At 40.5% G+C, this 21,179-nt stretch overlaps 1 protein-coding gene across 2 annotated transcripts in view; it reads left to right on the top strand.

Annotated features, from left to right (window-relative positions):
• Window positions 1-20,750, top strand: part of epha3 (eph receptor A3) — an 87,503-nt gene extending 66,753 nt beyond the window's left edge. For both annotated transcript variants that reach the window (XM_029529700.1, XM_029529701.1), the window contains exons 12-17: window positions 3,166-3,227; window positions 4,956-5,165; window positions 7,137-7,286; window positions 7,631-7,824; window positions 12,654-12,809; window positions 18,118-20,750. In XM_029529700.1, coding sequence (XP_029385560.1) covers window positions 3,166-3,227; window positions 4,956-5,165; window positions 7,137-7,286; window positions 7,631-7,824; window positions 12,654-12,809; window positions 18,118-18,223 — 878 coding nt within the window. In that variant the 3' untranslated portion in view covers window positions 18,224-20,750. The remainder of the gene's footprint in view (window positions 1-3,165; window positions 3,228-4,955; window positions 5,166-7,136; window positions 7,287-7,630; window positions 7,825-12,653; window positions 12,810-18,117) is intronic.
• The last annotated feature ends 429 nt before the right edge of the window (window positions 20,751-21,179 follow it).

The following is a 21,179-nucleotide window of genomic DNA, read 5'->3' on the forward strand; positions in this document are numbered from 1 at the left end:
TCACATCAATAACGATCAGTCAATACAAAAACACTTACTGAACATCTCTAACTACTTTTTAAGCTCTCTTCATTCAGCACTCCGACAAGGTGACTGATGGGTAATCTTGCTTGGCAACATCTACGCACTGTTCAATAATTCTCTATAGTTTTTAAACTTACTTGACATAACTGAGTATCATGTGCCAACCATTTTGCTGGGAGCAACCATGTGACCAGCCATAATTTGTATTCATATTGTACTGCAGATCCAACATTTCGAGAAAGTCTTTTTGCCAATTCCAGGTTTTCTATTGTCTTTGACAAATGACTCTAAAGTGTCTGACACCTCTGTGAATGAGCGCAGGCAATTTATTGAGTTTCCATGGTGTAAATCTCTGCAGATCAATGTGCTCTGATCAAAGCCTGTGTCCAAAGCGGGCATAAATCCATAAATCCATATCTCTGACTTGCTTCCCTTTGGGCCTCTTTATAAGACTATCATTAGCGCACAGAAGGCCTCTTTAAAAGGAATGACTGCAGAAAAAAGGGAAATAATGAGTCTGAACTTTGTCGCTGAGAAACAGGCCTGGCCTCTATCTGTCCCTGCGGCACCAGGCTTGTTAAGTAGTTCTGCCAGTATGGTTATTCTAAAGAGTAGAATAAAATACCTGGAGAACCTTGCCTCATTTTAATGTCGTTGATTCTTTAGTCTCTTATTTTGTTTAATTTCTTCTTTTACCCGACCCCTTTCTCCAGTGTAATCTTGGCTCCTTAATTGCTTCCTGCTTCTTAAAATTGCATTTACTGACTTATTGGTGTGACTTCCTTTAATCACAATCAGTATTGCCAACGTAAAATTTGAAAGTGTCCAATTGGAATGGTATTTCAGCCATAGTGTTTTAATTAACTGCTAATATACTTTGATGTAGAATTGAAGTTAATTTTTTACATTATTAGTATTATTTACATTATATATCTGTCCACTCAGATGCTAAGGTGAAGAATTGCATTATGGTTCTTAAAGCAACAAAAGTAATGTAATATGCTATTTTTTTTTTTTTTTTTTTTTTTTTTTTTTTGGGGGGGGGGGGAGGTTGCATAATAAAATAAAGGCAAAAATACATATTAATGCAAATTAACCAAAACTTTTTTGAAGGACGCAAAAAGTAAAAACACCTGTAAAAAGGTTTAGTCAAAAAAGTACATTCAATCAGTAGATTTAGCCTTTCCTCCAGCTCTTTAGTTATTCAGCCTTGAACATAGTACATCTTGAAAGCGAAAGAGCAATTTGCATGCATTTGTAATTCTTCATCCACACGACTGTTTGTCTAATACATCTTACACCACTCTTCCTATTAAAGTCCAGTGAGTGAGATTTGCTGCACTCACACAGGACGGGTGCTTTTAGACTAATAGGGGAAGCGGGGCGTGCGTGTGAGCGAGCTAGTGTACATTTGGGGGGATAACCTGACATATGTGCGTGAGTTGTACCAGTATGAGTGCACTACATAGTTTTAGGAGGAGCATTTGATATGCTCTAACACACACAGAGAGAGAGACACACACACTGCTGTAGGGTGATTTATTAGGCTGCTCCTGTTAATTCTTAATAATCCTGAGACTTTCACACCCCATTTACCTTGCTGCTGCTTTTGGCCGATCCACAGGCTGCATATTTGTGAGCATACACACACATACACGCATTTGTGTTCCTAGAATAAAGGGGCTTGGGGGCCTTTGTCTTTGCTGCCAATGTTGGGAATAGAGAGAAAGTGAGAAGGGAAGTGGACAGAGGACAGCAGGGAGGGCCGTATGTGAGTTCGCTGGAAAACGGAGTGGTCCATCACAGCCAACTGGGTTAGTGACTGCGTTTAAATGATGAGAAAATGTTATCACTGTAAAAGTCTTGCATTAATCTCTGTTCCTGGGAAAGTGAAAAATCTTACACCACGCATTTTTCTCGGAGGAAGCTTGAACAGTAAAAATGTACATTTAATCTATTTATTGTGGGAAACTGCAAATCATTATGTTTTTTTAATATCAACAACCCTGACTTAACTTAAGCACTACTTCTGTTTTGAATTACCGACAGGAACAAATTTGTAATTCACACCAGATTTTATTTCATCAAATATACAGAGACCAACTTTCATCATTGTTAATGGAAAGTTTATTTTTTCCAATGAGAATAATAGACTTGTTTCATTTAATGAGTGACTCCATCACCCTTCCCGCTCAGCACTAGTCATTCCTGAAGAAAATGTGTCTCACCAGATGTGAGTAGGGTTCACAATGCATACAAGTGAAACTAAATGAAAGGGAATAGGTGGTGTGATGTTGAAAAAGGGGTAGGAATGATTGAGAAAGGGCAGGTAGAGAATTAAGATATGGAAAGGATGGGAGGACACAGTCAGCAAAAAACAGAGAAGGATCGTAGGGTTTGTGGTACACTGAGAGTGAAGCTGGGAGATCATACCCATCTGGAACAAAAACAAGTCCTGAGACCAACACTGTTCATTTAACAATGGCTGATTTAAAGCTTTCTTAAAGAGATTTTTTTTCCTTTCTTCCTCCCTAATAAAATAAATTGTGTTGGCCGTAGTCTGATCAGGTACAGATGATGGCAGGCAGCTTGGATTTACTGGCAGATCTTCCAAAGAAATAAAGATGTCACACTCTGACAGCTGACCTGCTGGGGCCTTAAAACTATGACCAAGATCATTACATTCTGGTGTGTGTGTGTGTGTGTGTGGGGGGGGGGGGGGGGGGGACTGATAGGGAAGAGGATAAGTTCAACCTGGTCCCCACCAGGTCCCATGAACATGTATATCTGCTTTAAGTCAAGTCACAGCTCTCCCTGTTCACTCCCCCTGACTCTCACAAAATAAATCTGAGATAGTGAGTCTTTCCTTTGGTTGGTAGTTCTGTGGTGCAGCAAACAGAAGTAATTGGATTCATTCATTTTCTACCACTTTTTCATTTCTGGGTTGCTGAACCCTCACAGGGAGAACATCCACACTCCACACAGAAAGGGCCCATGTCCGGGAACAGAACCCGGGACCTTCTTGTTGTGTGGCAACGGCGCTAACCACTACGCCGCCATGCTGCCCTTCATTGGGTTGATCTCTAGTTAAAACAAGTGATATGATTTGACCATAGATTGAAATCCTCTGTTCTTTTACAGGTAAACCCGTTATGATTGTCACTGAATATATGGAGAATGGATCCCTGGACAGCTTCTTGAGAGTATGTAATAACGCAGACAAACACACACTGAGTGGACTGGTATGCATTATGGGAGTACACACCCTCAGGCAGCTGGGGAAGCATGTACTTGATGACTAGCTGAGGATTAAGGAATGCACACCGGGGAGCCACTTTAGTATGGTGAAGAAAATGTGCTGCCCCTGTGCAACACTCAGCCCAATGTTTAGTTCAAGCATCACCCTTCAGGACACTCTTTTGGAGAGCAGGACAATAAATCTTTTCTTTCACATTAAAAATGCCATCTGCTCATGAAGGTCTCATTTACCAAATGATCAACAGTGACATTTGGTTGTTGAATATACAGAGAGAAGAGGAGAAGGAGCAAAATATATTTACTGATGAATGAATCTCTCTGGGTTTAGTCACTTTTACCTGAGCTTTCCGTACAAGATTTAGGATACTAAATGAGCTATACCCCCAATCCTCTTTCAACCGGGAGTGAAGTTGATTCTTGTCATTTGTCTGTCTCTTAAAGCTGAAATGACCTGCCTCACTGAAATTAACCAATACAGCACAACAGCTAAGCCACAACAATGACATAAAGGCATTTGTACTGTTTTAGCTTTTCCGCATGCCTGCACAGCCTCCAGATACTTATGGGACGAGTAGCTCTTGTTTCCAGACAATTTGTCAGAGGCCTGCATTTTGTCATTTGTCATATGTGCAAACAAACTCGAGCAAATTCATAACACGCAGTGTAGCTTATGTCCATGTTCTGGATCTGCAAAGCCTCAAAATGACTAAACTAGATGATCTGATCTCTAATTGCCCAGGAAGAAATGAAAGGTGAGGCGGACCCAGTGGGTTTTAAAAGACAGACTCATCTTAAAATAAACTTGCAAATGATGTACTCGGCCACATGCTGAATGCCTAGTGCAAAAATTACTAAATCTACTTATCTAAGATGGAGCAAGGTTCTCATCATCCTTGGCTTCTGTTTTCCTCGTGTCTCTTCAGCTCACCTGTGTAAACACTCCTACTCCACCATGCAAACAGAAAAATGTGTTTTATGTTTATATCTCATCAAGTTTGTGTTTGGATGTTGCACCATCTAACCACTCTGCAAACATTTTGTAGAGCTATGAAAATACAATGGGTAATGGGAAGGAGGTAAAGCGCTTCAGAAAGCCAAAACACCAATATGAACATTCAACTCTCAGCAGTACAAGTTTTCACCTGGATTTCTGAATATGAAAACCTTTAAGCTGTAAATATCATGCATTTGATGTAATGTGTATAATGTTTACCTAATTTGTATTCTTTTGAGCATTTGCAGTACTCTGTATCCCCTAAAACATACGTTCACAAAACAAACTTTATAGTCAGCACATCTGCATTTGTGGCTAGACTTACTATTTTAACATAGATATGTCACAAAATACAGTAACATGAGCCATTGATAGCAGTGACTACTCGTTCTAAAAGAAAGGCCAGTTGTATATTGTTCTCATCCTAATTTCCATACATTCCCATATATTTGTCTGTGGGATTTCACAGCTAAGCTGACAGTGAGCTGCAAAATGTCAAGGGTAGTTTTTAAAGGTTAATGAAAATGCTGTGGATACTTATGTAAAAGGTTTAATTTTATACACATGGTGTAAAAGGTCGTACTCCCTGTGTGCTCTGTAGGAAATGCTATACATTAAAAGCACAGCATTAATAGTGCATGTTATCATATTTCATCTCTCCGTCTCCTCTTTCTTGTAGAAACACGATGCTCAGTTTACAGGAATCCAGTTGGTGGGCATGCTGCGTGGCATCGCCTCGGGCATGAAGTACCTGTCAGACATGGGCTACGTTCACCGAGACCTGGCAGCTCGAAACATCCTGGTCAACAGCAACTTGGTGTGTAAAGTCTCGGACTTTGGCCTGTCGCGAGTGCTGGAGGACGACCCAGAAGCTGCTTACACCACGAGGGTGAGCTGGTCCACAGGAGCTCGCATTAATGGCAGGAGAACAAATATTTTTTGCAAAGTGCTGGAAAGTTTTGCTTAAAATGTAAAATCCTTTGCTAGACAATATGGTACTGAATTCATATATATCCCCTTGAAGCACTGTCTTCTCTTTCCTCTTCAAAGGAGGAAAAGTAGTTTTTCATCACCGCAAAATCAAAAAACATTAAAACTATTAGTTATTAAAGTTAAGTTTTTGTAATTATAACTGACAGACATCTTGTGATGTGGATAACAGAGGACAGCACATTTCCCCTCAGCTGTCCCCTGCTCTCATCCACTCTCACACACACTCATATATTGCATAGTCACCTAAGTACACTCCCTACATCCCATTACCATCACAAGAGTTGAGATAAGACCAGCATGAATCGAAAAGCCTCACCTCCCTGGATCCCTGCACAGAAACAACTACATGCACCTACTGGTAGGTTGTGGAGAGGTGTGTGTTTGTACGGCCCAGTGCTCTGTTGAACCATTCACTGGCTTTACAGTCACAGCAATACTTCGATTCAATTCCAGATTGCATTTTAAAGGCTCTACAGAACTTGTTAAAGGTCAGCGCAACTAAAACACATAATGCAATAGATAAGGAAAACCTAAAGAGTAAAAACAAATAACTAAGAAAATGTCAGCTGGTGATGTAAGATAATGTCAGGGGAGAGTTCACATATAGTTTAGAGCCTTCTTTTTCGTTTTGGTTTTGTTTTTTTCACCTCTTAATGATTATGTCACAAAACAAAACACAGGCATCAGGCCCAACACACCACTCAGTGCTTTTTACAGCATGTCTGGATGTGAGTGTGCTCCTTTTCGTCATAGAATGCTGTGGTCTAGACCATGCATGCAGCCCCTTTAAACACAGTGTAATTTGCTGGCTGAGAATTACTTCTCAAATAAACAGTGAGTGGGCCATTTGACTTTCTCCCAGAAATATATAATCCAAAATAATTGGACAGAACAATAAACTCTGGCAAGCTGCAGTCACCGACAAATGCCCGTAGACCTTTATATTTAATTATTTATTTTATTTTTTTTTTTGTTCCTGTCGGTAATTTTTTTTTCTCATGTATTTTTCAGACAAAATAGTTTTGGGTCATTTCTGGGTGTTTATGTGGATGTGTGAGTGTGCTGACACGTCCTAATGGAGCAGGTGCACATAGTATGGGAGTTACAGTGGAGGCAACAGCCTTATATACTTTATGTTCTGTTGTGGGACGCTGTATGTGTGCACAGCACTAGGAAAGAACTGTGCCTTGCCAAGTTTCTCTGTTACATTTGGCTGCCATTATTCTCCTTTCTACAGCTCCATTTTCTTCACTTTTCCTGCTCCTTTGCGAGAATGACAGATGCAGCCAACATTTCAGCGAGAGGTTATGCAGGAAATATTGGATTATAATTTGATTAATAGGATTTTCTTTAAAGCTGATACCAATACTTTTCAATTTTCAGTGTCTTTAATTTGTTGGAATGTTTATTCGTGACAATGAATGGGACAGATTAAGCAGCATGTTTAGGTAACATGAACCTTCACTGCAACTCCTCCACTCTATTCTAGAAATAATAATAATCCTACAGATAAGTGGATCTGAGGTTAAGATCACCATTCTTAGTCCAAACCACAGTGCTGCTAATAATGAACATGTTGACACTTTGTACATTTTCACTGAATCCAGGGCACTTTGCAATGTGACATGAACAGGTGTGTTTATATAACAATACAGCTATGCTCTATATTACAGTATATGCCTGACATGGTCTATGTAATATATGTACCTCCAAAGAGATTTCAGCACATAATTATCAGCTACTGTGTTGAGACTTTTTCTTTTTCAGGATATTAATCTTCCAAGAATTTCATGTAAAAAATTTGATCTTATCTGCCACAGACAACAATTAAAACAATTTTATTTTTCTCCTGCTTCCTGTCTTTCAGGGAGGTAAGATTCCTATTCGGTGGACAGCACCAGAGGCTATTGCCTACAGGAAGTTTACATCAGCCAGTGATGCTTGGAGTTATGGCATTGTGCTCTGGGAAGTGATGTCATATGGGGAACGGCCATACTGGGAGATGTCCAATCAGGATGTAAGTACTGCCAAGTTGCCATGTTGACTTCCTTTTAGTAGGGAAGTCTGGGTGGTGCACCAATGACTGAAACTGTGTTGCCAGTGTTTAGTTCAGGTTCAGTGTTATGGCAATGGACTTATGGCACATGTGAAATATGGAACCGAGTTTAACAGGAGGAGGAGGGCATACTGGACTTCAGGTAGTGTTAGGTGCTCAGGATGGGTTTGAGTGTATGTAACCTGATGACAAAAAATAGTAACAACTGTTGTAATTTGTTAGTTTAGTTTGTTTTGTTTTTTTTGTTTTTTTTATATATTTCATCAGTCATTTCTCCAAACTGCTATTCTGCTTAACAAATCAAGGTAATAAAAGCTGTAGATGAGGGTTACCGCCTCCCCCCTCCCATGGACTGTCCAGCTACCCTCTACCAGCTGATGTTGGACTGTTGGCAGAAGGAGAGGAACAACCGGCCTAAATTTGAACAGATAGTCAGCATCCTGGACAAACTCATCCGCAACCCTGGTAGCCTCAAAATCACGGCCAACACGACATCCAGGTAAATGCACAATTACACTTTTGTTTGTCTTGACCTGTGATGTTTGTGGAATTCATTATTTTTCAATAGCACATATTCTCCTGGCTGACTTTCTCTGCTGGGGGCCCCATTTAGTCTACCTGAGCCAGAAGCCATTTCTAAAGATAGTTTGCATTAGACCTTTCACCCTTAGTGTCATTGCAGGTCTTAGCACTTTATGCTCAGTCATCATAATTCATCAGGGTAGTAATGACTATTACAGATCTAATTTCTACAAGTGCCCATTATTCATATAACACACAATAAAAAGGCAAAGGGATATTAGATTTACCTCTTTCTCCACTGTCATGCCTGATTGTTTTTGGAACCAGTCAGCAGAGGAGTTCACCATAAACATTGCCCTCCTACTTCTTCTATTTGCAGGGTGTTATGTAGAAAATGATCTCCGATCTATTTACCTTCAACAATTTAAATTAATATTTTTCTTTCTCATGCAGTCTTATGACATATTTCTTATTACTTTTTGTTTGCTTCCCTTCTCTTTTACCTACCCATGTGCTTCTGTCCTTTATTGGGACCGCCATTATCTCCCAGGGGGGCATGGGAAACCAGGGCAGTCTGGGTAGGGAGGGGGAGTAGGCACTGGGTCTGCAGCAGACGGTTGTGGTATTATGGAGACGTCAAAGCTCATAACATTGACTAATGATTTCTTAAGAAAGTGAAAATCGGTCCCTTGGAGTTTGCATGTAATTTTCCTGATTGGCTTTTAACACTGGGCGAGGCACAGGCGGGCCAACGGAGGCGACTCTGGTGATTTATGAGAATTGTGTGTGTGTGTGTGTTTGCTGGCAGTTGCAGTTGCAGGAGCAGCTGCACTCAGCTCCACACACCTCGTTTGTCTCAGGGCTGTCCTGGCAGGCTAATGGAGAACCCCTCCTCCACAAAGCCCAGACCAAAGCATGGGATTGGAGAGGAGCATCTGGAGACATTGGGGGTGGGACCTGGTCAGAGTTTAGTGTCCCTGCATGAGGCTGAAGAGGGACTGGAGTCAGTTGGCCAAGGTGGGCCCCCTGAGACAAATTATGGGGCCAACAGGAGTCAAGTCAGGGTTTGAAGCCACTGTCAATCCCATTGGCTTTACAGTGTGGCTAAAACATGTGAGATCACAGGTCAACCTGTTTTCAGGCTAAAAGAGTCTCCTCCTTGGGTGTTCAATGAAGCACAGCAATGGTAATCACCTCAAAACTAAAACTGAGCCACAACTAGTGGCATTCCAAATACAGGGCACCTAACATTAATGAGCAGAAATCAGTAATGTCCCTATCCACATGTGGCTGGTTTGGGCTTTTTGTCACTCTGTATTATCTGTATGCAAGATGAAACTGATAATGACCAGCCTCTGTGCAAATGTAACAACAATTCAAATGTATATTACCCTGCAGTGTGCTTTATTTTCAAACAAACTCTGCCCAGAGAATAAAAGGCTTTGGTTCCCTTTTTGGTGGTTGTGGCTAGGCTGGAAATGAGATTGGAGCTGAAATAAGAGCTAGCCAGCTCCCTGGTAAAGGGCTTGGGAGAAAGTAACAGGGACTGGAGCCAGGTCCAATGCTACGTATGAAACTAAGCTGAGATCTATGTGCCTTGGCCTGTAGGCTGAGGTTGAGCCTGAGAATGGAAACAAGGCTTTCAAATAGGAAATCAGCTCAGGCTACTAAAGAACACAGATGTTTATGGAAAAATACAAGGCTATAAAATGGCACGTAATGGTGACACATCAGCTGGGTAAGGAAAGGAATAGGCGAGGAAACTGAGCAGACAACATGTAATACTCATATAGTGTTTGAATAACCTGTGGTTGGGGGTTAAATTGATGATCTGTGTGTTTTATATTCAAATAAAAGCGAATTACACAGTCAGAAATTCTCTTGACCACCTCTAGGCCTCGAGAGTAAAACTCTGGCAAGTGATAGAAATGAAGCATTAAGATCAAGAATCATGTGTTCTTGACTGGAATCAAATTTTACATGTCACATCTGAATTAATTTAGGTTAATATGTTTCATCTGACCACTTGAGTAGTATTGACTAAGACTACTCTATATTCATCTTATTCTGTAGAGGCTGAAGTGACCTTATGACCATGTATTGAAATTTCAATTAAAAGGGCTGACATTGGGCCTGTGCATCAGCCTAACCTCTCCCAGGGGCTCTCTGGGAATTGTCTCAGTAACACAGTGAGAGGTGAATTCCTCCCACACTGTCCAACTCAAATGAATCTGTTCATGCTTAACTCCTCATCCACCTCGCTTCTCCCTTGAGAGCCCTAAAACAAGAGACAGCTCAGCCTTGGTTATTTAGAGGTCAAAAGAATGAAAGATTGACCTAAAGAGGGGAAGGGAAATGAAAACGAGAAGCAGGGTAGCGTTAGGCTCTCTCCGGTGTTCAAGCGGGGCTTTTCTACAATGCAGTATGGTGTTAAGTGTGGTTTTGAAAGCCCCATCTGCTGTCAGACAGATGCTTTATTTCTCTTTATTTTCCCCTTCATTTATTTCCCCAATCATCTTGTGTCCTGAGCTGCTGTGAGATGTTGTGGAAACTCTTAACAACAAAGAAAATGATAAGGGAGAGGAAACAAGGTCATCTGCAGTTTACCTCTCTGAGGAGACAGGAGAAATGGAACGAAAGCTGAGGATAAAGGGGGAGAAGAGATGAGAGAAGAAAAAGAAGAGAAGCAGAGAGGATCAATAACCCAGGAAAAAATCTGAAGAGCCGTTTCCTGACGAAGTTGCAAATTTAGACTATTGGACACCTAAATTCTTGCCCCAACTACTTTTGTGATGAATGTAAATCACTTCTAACTCTCACAAACTTTGCGTTACACTACGTTAACAGCATGTAATTGTAACTAGCATTTTTTGTCCTCATTAAAAGTATTAATGTCCTCATAGGGAGATTTCCAGACTTCCTTCTTTTTCCCTCCTGCAAACCACCCCCACCATCAAGTCTTCAATTCCCCTCCATTTCCTACAAGCCAGTCCCTCCAGGGGGTCCTGGGGGACCCTCTGCATTTTGACAGGCCTCTGATCTGGCAGGAAAAGACTCAATCTTTGTGACAACACCCACTCCACCGTCTCAAATGCATCTTTTTTTCCCCATTTTTTTTCTTCTTTTTTCCAGTCTCTGTGTGAGATGTCATCTCACTTTTGTTGGCTCAGTGTGGTGTTTTTGACATTGTTTGATGATCTATTCTAACTTCTTTTGATTGTATTTTTACTCAAATCAAAATGTATCAGCATCAAATAAATGAATAATGTACTGGGACAGCATGGTACATGGTACATATGTGACCTCACAGATGATCATCAAAGGACTTAAAAGGGCTTCTTAAGAAATAAAATTCCAAATATGGCTAAACTTTTATTTGTCTGTCTTAGGGAATGACACACTCTTAATTACCCTGAGGGTACCCCAACCTTAGACAGTATCTCCCAGACTTTCACACACAGTGGCTCCAAAGCTCTCTGCAAATCAGTCAAACGGAGGTGGACTTCCTGGTGTTCTAATGAATTTATTTACAAAGCTATGAATAGTATTCCCTTTGGGAGACTCTTTTTCTGTCCTGTCCTGCCTTGTTGTCAAGGCTCTGTTCCCTTGTGTATATCCATGTGTGTTTGTGTCTCTCTTGACGCAGGTGTCTAATCTGCAAGACAGGTGCAGGATGTCCTTGCAACCCAGTTTTAAATGCACTCCCACATGCTGCAATGAACACCAACAGTGATCATACCTACCCATTATTGGGGCATTCTTTGATTGATCATTGTGTTTTCAATCCCAGTTTGACCTATTGTGCTTTGACCTAGTTTTTCAATCAGTTGTGACATCAAAGATTAGACGCTGTCAAAATAGTTCTCATCTTTCCCCATGTTCTCCAACTCTTGCTGTGTATATCTTTCTACCGTTGTTGTCCTTCCTCTTCCCCCATCTACCACAAACATCAATCAGAGCTAGTCAGAGCATCGCCTGCAGCTTTTCCTTCACCCTCTACTGTTGACTGAGCACTCTAAGGCCCAACACAGTGAATTTAATTCGATTTGATCCAATTGCAACCATCAAGCCTAATCAAATCTAATATTGTATTGAGCTGCATGCTACATGTACTGCAGGAAACAATAATGTGATCAGACAGAAACTGATGCTACTTTTGTTGGTATTCTTCTTCTTCTTGAACATGTTAAAAATATTATGGAAATATTCTGTGTTACAGTTTGATTTTCCTCCTTGTATTCAAAGCCCAAAGGCGCAGGACAGGTTTACTGCAACAGACCCAGAGGAGTCTGTCTTGTGTATAGTTCAAGAAGTGTGCATGTGTTGTTGTTTTTTTTTGTTTTTGTTTTTTTTTTTCAGTTCATAGTTTACTATGTCCATAAAAATGTCTGCTGCTCGGGTAACATTAGACAAACGCTGTCATCTTAAAGTCCACCTGTAGGCTCTGAGTCACACTGCTGGGGTGGATGGTTATTTTTGTCACTGCCCATTCTGCTCCATGCTCACTGGCTGTGTGCTTCAGGAGACGAGGTCAGACACTAAATACCAGCTCTCTGCATACTAACGTATGTAGTCATATGCAGCGATGTCTACCCTTCACACGCTGTGGTGAACTCAAAAGCACATGACAGCTGGAGTAGCAATAAGATTAGACTGTCATCTGGTGATCTGAGTGCTGCTAATGGCCTTGTGTTTCTGAAATTATGCTTGTTTTACTACATGACAATGTTACAGGTCATTACTCAAAGAAATTAGTCTCTTCCTGACCATTAATCAACGTCATTCCTTCCTCTCTTTCTTCCTCAGGCCAGCCAACTTGTTGCTGGATAGGAGTAGTTCAGAGGCCCCCTCCATGGGGACGATGGGCGACTGGCTGGACGGAATGAGGACCTTACCCTGCAAGGAGGCCTTTTCTGGGGTCAGCTACAGCTCCTGTGACACCCTGGCCAAGACCTCCACAGAGTAAGGCAACAACACACGCAGACACACATATTAGGAGTCTCCACCTATTCATGTCACTACAGGATTCCAGTACCGTGGAGAGGCTGAAGAATTTGAAGAGGTTTTTGATGAAGTGCGCACACACACACACACACACACACACACACTCTTGTTCTTAGAAAGTAAAGAAACTTATAGAGCCATTACAAAAAGTGTCCAGATGAGACTCGTGGTAACTTATAATGACAAGCCTTTAGCCACGCTCTCAGTGTTGCAAATATGACCACAGTGGGAGAAAGTGAGAGCCTGAAAAGAGAGAGAGAGGAACAAGCTGATTTCCATGAAGTAATAAGAGAAAAACTATTGAGGGTGAGCATGAGAGATGAGATTTGACAAAGGAATGGACAGAGATGAGCAAGAGAGGCCTTTGAAAGAAAAACATCATTGTCTAGCTGTTAAACAGGTGTGCAAAGATACATCACTCTCCAGAAGGCTCACTGTGAGCCACTACCTTCATTTCTTCAAATATATGACCAGCGTGACACTGATCACATGATAACAAGTGGTCAGTCATTGTTGCATCAATCCCCAGATGCATCTATCACTTCAAAATATCCGATAAATATTTTAATTCATTTGCATATGCCACTGATTTGGAACAACAGATTCATTTTTACCATAACAAGAACAGGTGTTACAGACATTTACCATATCTGTAGCCTCAACTGTTCTCCCTGGAACATCTGCTCCTGTCAACAAATGCATGGCTAAGAAAATATCTATATTGTGTTTTTTTGTTTTTTTTTTTAATTATTTTGTTTCTTGGCTTCTTTTTTTCCCCAGAGAGGTTTAGAATATATGCTTTTGTACATACAATTATGTCTGCCCTGGTCATTTACAGGATCCTCAGTCTTTAAAAAAAGGATCTGATAAAAGGATCAGTTGTTGACTTAAGTCCAGAACTGGCAGACTAGAAGGTATTATGAATCCTTAGCGTAGTGATAATTGAATAGGAGATTATAATAGTGAGCAAACCTTCAGACTTAGAGTTGAGAAAAATATTAGCTTTTTTTTTTTTTTTTTTTTTTTTATTGTTTCTCTTTTTTTCGTCTCTCTCTCTCTCTCGTCAATGGAAATTTAAATGTTTTCTCCCTCACCCTGATGCTGTCTCACTGCCTCTCTTGCCCTGTTGGCCCACTACTTGCATAATTGATGTTGAATGTGTCTGTGTAAATAATTGGACATTTCTAATTAATGTGATCAAAGGCAGCCATCCACTGTGGTGATGGCAGCGGGGGCAGCTGAGAAAGGGTGGTTAGTGCTGCAGTAGCTCTAAATGCTGTCTATAAGGAATCAAACCACAATTCATTAGCCGCACCGGCTTGAAGGTGTTAGGAAGACGGTAACTCACGGTAACGGTAACGGTTGACGGTAACGGACACATAGTTTGGAGTCCAGGCTTGATAATAGTGTTTTTTCTTTTTGTGTTCCTTCTCAACTTATTTTCTCTTTTTCATTTCCATTTGACAGTTCAGTCAAATCTGTCACGGGTATGACACGTTGCATCCATTTCCCCCCTCCAGCATTTCACATGCAATTTAATCATCAAATACCTGTAATCAATGAAAAGTTCATTTCAGTCAACAAAAGAGCTCACATTCAGAGCATGTGGAAATCTAGATGAACAGCAGCAGAGTAACCTTGTGATGAAGAAATCATATTGGTCTATGGTTAGACGCTAAATTGGATCACTGCAGTATTAATCCACTGAAGAGTGAGGCTAAGGCATCCAAGGCTAGCTCAGCAACCAGCCTGGTTGCTGAGACTATGCATTGCTCAATATAGATTGCTCTATTGATTTGTACAGTCTTAATCTAGTTCTTGATATTCAGCACAAGTCTTGGCAAAGCTGTGACCTCTGAGGAATAGTAATCATACTTGGCTGCAGTCTGCTGACTCATCTGCTGGCGTAATTGAAGTTCTTTTTCAAGACAAGACGAAAAAGACTGACTAGGAAATACTCCATCACTTGGACTATTTTCTTCTTAACATGACCTACTTCAGAGGGCATGTTAAGTTCATTTCAGGCATTTGATTGGGCAAGTGATGAACTGCTGGTCAAAGAAATGCAGTCAGTAGTTACAAACACTGACACTTTCCTGCCAAAACCAAATACACCTCAGTACAACTACTGTCAAGAGTCGTAATTACACTTCAGGAGAGACAGCTCCACCTACCAGTAGCTTAGAAGTAGCTTAATAGCATGTCATCTCTGCTGATTTCCAGTAAAACGGGGACTTTTAGCTCGTCTATCAAAGCAGATTATTATAACCTATATTTGCGTTTTATAATAAGGTCATTTCCAGCGACCAGAGTAATAGTGACAGGGTAAAGGTGGTGATGTCTGACAGTCCAAAGACCCACAGCTGTTCAAACCAAGAAGTTCTTTTCATTTATTTAGTGCTCAAACCTGATAACCAAGATCAGGCACACAGAAGTAGTCTCCTCTGAAGACAGGGAGATGAAATAGGCCTCTAACACGGTAATACCGATAACAGCCATTTAATGAGGTGATAAAATTCAAACAGGCAGCATAGTGCAGTATACAGCCTGCTTTATATATTTAGAGCCAAAGCAAGGCCGTTGCACTGCTCTTGATGTCAGAGTAGGGCACCCGCTGTTGTAGAGGCTGCAAATGACTACGTTATGTTAACTTTACCCAGGATCCACCTCCTTTCATTACTTGTGCCCATGTGTTTTAGTAGGGTGAAGCAGTGTTTATGTTTGTTTGGTTTCTGTCCACAAATTGATTTACAGCACTGTTCACTACTAACAAAACTGCAAAAAGGAAAATACCCAATAGAGGTATTGCTGTGGGATGATGGGAATTGTTGAGTCAACAATGTGACACACTGCAGAAGGAAACTTTCAACTGCTAATCTCTCTCTTGTGATGGTGTGTGTGTGTGTTTGTCTTCCTATATGCTGACTACCTATCGCTGGTTCTGATTTATACTCATGTCTCATGTGTTTCATGTTGTAGTCATTTATTATACCGCATTTCATCATCGATGTCTGTAGTTGAGATGATACTCGGCTTTCCTGTAATGAAAGAGTCCCATCTGATTAAAATGTGGGGAAAAAAGTAATTCACACGCATCACTTCTCGTGTCACGTAGCGAGTTTAGCAGCTTAAAATTGTATAACACTCTTTTTGAAAAGATGACATCACATCCCAAAAGAGCAACAGTAGGCCCACCCAATATTAATTATTTGTGCATCTGTGTTTAGGATGTAGTTTCAATGCTATGAATGTAGCAAAAGTAAAGCTAGAACATTGTCGCACACAAAGTATCAACATGACCTCAAGTTTATCCCAGTATTATAAACTATTAATGCAACTCAACACTATTGTCTCACTGCTCGATGCTGTGATGTGTCGTGATGATTATATCCCAAAAGGCATATGACGCTACTAATAATAAAAAAAAATCTTTGTCTTTGCAATCTTTTGAAATACATTACTTTAAATCCAGATTTATGATGCATTGTGTGTCTGATTTGTCTGATTTAGAATTAAAAGTAGCTTTTGGTGATATGGACTCTCCACTAGGGGCAACAAATATGTGATTTTCTGTATATTTCAAGGTCATCAGTTTTTAGCTTCTCCTTTTTTCCTTTTTAAAGAGGATGCAACAAACTTCACGCCTAAATGATTCATTTATGCTGTATTGATAATGCCTCCCAGAGAACAGGAATATTGATGATTTCTAGTTTTATGTGTTAATGTTGCTGGGAATGGCTGTTTCTCAGTAGAGTGGTTCTGACGGAGGTCCATGTCACACCTGCCACTTGCCCAGAATGGGAGCCATCCATGGGGATCACCACTCTCTAACGCCCGGCTCCTCTCCGCCTCCTCAGGCTCTGGATGGTGGGTGGAGTACCAACAGCTGGGAGCAGTAACCTACCTCCAGAACCATGGATGGGCTTTCACTTGTATCATTTGTAAAGGGATAGTAACTTCATAGTCCGTGATGACCTCAAATGCTATGTTACCATGCTGCAAAACAGAATGAAAGCCAAATTTTGCTGACACAAATCTCTAATTGCTGTTTTATCAGTGGCATTGTTAATTTGAAGATGGACACTGAACTGCTGTCTCTGTTTTAAAAAAAAAAAAAAAAAAAAAAAAACTAAACTACTGTAATTTATGAGTTGTTATCATGGACCTTACATTTAAAGCACTGCTTGATTTAAGTGAACTATCCCTTTATATTAACGCGAAGTGAAGGAAAGTCTATGATTCTCAGAGTGGATTAAAAAGGTTCTAAATGACCTTTATTTTGGCTGCTCTGGCAAACTTAATCTTACGCTTGCAGATAATAAAAACCATGTTTGTGATAACACTTCTTGTATGTTAAAATTGTAGAAATGCCGTCACGCAAACACAACTCCAACTTCACTGCTTCTACTAATGCAATATTGTTCTTTGATGAGCAAAAGAGTCTTTACATGTGCTTTGACTTCTCGTGTGCTTTAATATCAATAATGTTGTGTATTGCTCTGTAAATACTGCACATGTTAAGGTTGTTGTTTTAAGCTGTTTACTATATGTTGCAAATGTGGCTTGATTTTTAAATGAAGCTGAATAACTACTGTTGTGTGTTTGTGTGTGTGATGCACAACAAGTGTGAAACTGACATTGTAGCTCTAATTGATTTACCCTGGTCTCATGAACAAATAGCTTTTTTCTTATTCTTGTCGCATGCACAGTAACTAATCCTGAAAGTGCTGTTGAGACTATTAACAAGTTAACACACACGTATATGAATCAGAGCATTAACTCTGACACTGGTGCCAGTACTGCTCTTCTCCGCATACTTATCCCTCCCTGTCAAAAAAAAAAAATCCATCTGAATGCAGGAAACTAGGTCTTTTCTTTCACTGTGGCCCTCTCATGCAATAGTTTCCTGCCCTGACAGGGTCATAATAGCAGCTGTCAGTGTAGCCCCACAGGCCCACCTCCGTGTTTGTTAGTGATGGGGAGTGGAGGCAATATACCTCCCCACACATACACAAACACACACATTTCCTTCAGAGATGAGGCAATCCAGTGGCCTTCTGGGAATTACAGTCCATTGTGAATGACAGTTGCATGGGAATGCGAAAGGAGCAGCACTAGGAGCATGTCATCAAATGCAACGTGGGTGTCACATCCCCCTTCACTAATGCACTTTTCTCTCTTTATTTTCCATTTCTCATCTCTGTTTCCCACTCTTTGACTTTCAATCCTCCCCCATTCATCCCTCCCTCTTTACTTCATCTACCAGGGATCTGAAAAAGGTTGGAGTGACTATCGTAGGACCGCAGAAGAAGATCGTGAGCAGCCTCAAAGCCCTAGATTCCCACACCAAGAATGGCCCAGTACCGGTTTAAAAAAAGTCTTTTTGTCTGTGTTAACAGACTGTGGTTGCTAATTGCACTCTAACACAGTGGCTGCGTATCCAAGCTAGAAAGAGATGGAAATGGGGGGGGAAATATGATTCACCCGAGGGCTTTCATTGTTTCGTTGAAAGACGATATCAAGTCCAGAGAGAAAAACAGGGAGAGTTCAGTGGAGATATGCCAACTGCTGGACTGGCTGTTTCTTCAAACCTCCATCCCTCCATGCCCAAGTTAAGATGCCTTACAGACTCCTGGGAGGGTTGAGAGAGCAGAAGAGAACCAAGGAGGTCAGTGAGACCCGATCAGTGGTTCAAACTGTGACTTGTTTGGGATACAGGGCAAAGACTGGACTAACAAACACGCTGGAGCTCTCCATTGTCGGCTAAGCTGGCTAGCCTAGCCTTCCCTTTACAGCTGAAAGTGGACAGGCATGATCACAATCTCCTCCCACCAGCCTGTGGAACGAGGCGGTGAAACAGCTGAGATGCCTTGTGTAGACGAACACGACAGACAACAGCAGCTCATCTGGATGTAGACCCTTCCTGGACTAATGAAGTCTGAGGCTTAAGATTTTCGTGTAACTACCTGCATTTCCTGTCTACTGTCCATGAGAGAGCTGAGCTAGTATGAACACAGCGAAACAATAACCGAGCCATTTTACTCTGTAGCTCTAACCTATAGCATTTGCATTCAGTAAACATGTCACGTAAAAGCAATAATTCTGATAATCAGTTAAATAGTCTGTAGTATGGAAGCCATGAGTCTATCACATGTATAATGTATTGAACGCTGTGCTTTGAAGGTACAGGGGCCATAATGCACTTCACACACACAGAATTTTCTTTTCCAGCAGCATCTATGTTTGATGTACCTATAAGCAGATATTGTGCAGTTATAGTCCTGTTCCCTCAATGCCCTTTGTGTCAAATCTCAGGATGTATACATTCATTATTTTTTTTCTCTAACAAGGTAAACAGGGATGGGACAGAGGCAAGAAGTGAGAGGGTGCAGATGAAGACAGGAGCAAGAAAAGGGAAGTGACAGGAGAAATATTTGCGGTGAAAGAATTTAAATTAGATGAAGTAGCATCATCAATCGGCACAACAGCAGGTCAAACTTCCTTCTCCGAGCTGCGACATGTAATCTGTACAAGCAGTTCAGATTCAGTGATCCTATGAACGTGTGGTGAACCTGTAGACTGTTTGCTTCGGTCTACATCCATAACGTATTCATAAAAGCCACTTGGGATCTGTCATTTTCTTGTTTGATCAGGAAGCAGAATGAAAAGACTTTGATGTAGTTGTAAATTAGCTCTTAATCCATAAATTCTGGTGTGTTAAATGCAAAAAGTAGAGTGCCTCCTTTAGTAGAGTGCTGGGTTGGGTCATGGTGGGATCACCAAGTGAAAGGCTTCAGTTTTAATTTGTTCTCACTGAAGCATTGCTCTTTTTTCTGTGTTGTCACGGGGGCGTCGGGGTTTAGAATCACTATCCTAAACGAGCAAGGTGTGGAAACGCCCTGGGAGACATGCAGCACTTCCAAGAGATAATTGCTTTCTGAGGAGGAATCTTAGCGCATCCTATGACCAGGATGGGATTTCCTAAAGCACCTAAGAACTCAACCTTTGTACAATGAACGACATACTTAAAGACGCTATTCTCCTGCTTTGATGTCACCCAGTCAGTCCCTCAGTGCAACACTTACCTATTATTTCTAAACTGGCTCTTTGGTACATTGTGCTGTTGGATGGGTAATATTTAACCACGAGAACGCAGTTTTTGAGCTTGTTCTCAGCACTTAGTACACAATATTTGAGCACTTTGAATGGAAATGTTATTGCCTTGGCTATTGACTAATGGACGGGGTGATTTTGGTGCTTTTGGGAAACCCAGTCCTGTTCGGTGTATCAGTTGGTCCTCTGTTACTAAGTCTACCTGTGGATGCTGCTGTTGCTGCTATGTGTTCTAGTTAGCATGTACATAATGTAAACCATCATAATGATAGCAACTAGCGCTACAGATCCCATTGTATGTACATGGCCATCCCTCTTTGTAAAAATGTTTGTATGTATAAAAGAACAATAAAAAAAAAAACATGCATCATTTTAATTAAAAAAAGAGACAAAATCATTTGTATTATATTTTATCTTATTTTGAATTATAATTGTCAGCTTTGTTTTTTTTCTACAATAAAAAGACAATTATGATTACATTATTATTTATTTGTTAACATTATACAGCGCGATGTTGATGTCTTTTTGTAGCATACAGTAAATTATGTGTCAGTGCTATCTGTGTTTTGGTTTTTGACTTACTTTATAAACCTGGGACATCTGAGAGAGCAATACTGTTATGCACCCTATATCTAGAGCCCTCATTTTCTGTCTCAAGACTGACCCGTGTGTCTGTGTGAGAGTTTACGTGTGCAAATGTAGATGGCCTTGTCTACTAATTGTAAAATGATTTGTAGTGGAAACATTTATATTTTTATAATAAATATTGGCAAAATATTTTCCAAAAAAAATGGATGACAATAGACCTGCTCCTGTGTTTTTTTGTTTTTTTGTTTTTTTTAATCCGTTGATGTCACAGACCAATATTTTCTTTTAACTTTAAGCGTTTTCCCATATGCTTATAAGCTCACACATGGAATTCAAACGGTCATAACTCAGATGTCATTTTTTTTTTTTTTTTTTTTTATTTCACATTCCATAGATCAGTCTGTTGGCGCATCTTGCCTTCAGGATAAAAGAAGAAGAAAAAACAGGACAGGTGTTTCAAATAACTGAGTTCATGAGTCTATAAAAAGGTCATTCATAGCCAAGAAGGGTCTTCACATCAATGGCCTCAGAAACAATAAATGCAGACTAAAGTTGAGAGAATATGCATGACAAAAAAAATTATAAAATAAATGCTGGGTGACTTTTTCCAATTTGATAAGCGAGTTC

Source organism: Echeneis naucrates, chromosome 21 (genome assembly GCF_900963305.1).
Source record: "Echeneis naucrates chromosome 21, fEcheNa1.1, whole genome shotgun sequence".
In the NCBI taxonomy this organism is placed as follows: Eukaryota; Metazoa; Chordata; class Actinopteri; order Carangiformes; family Echeneidae; genus Echeneis; species Echeneis naucrates.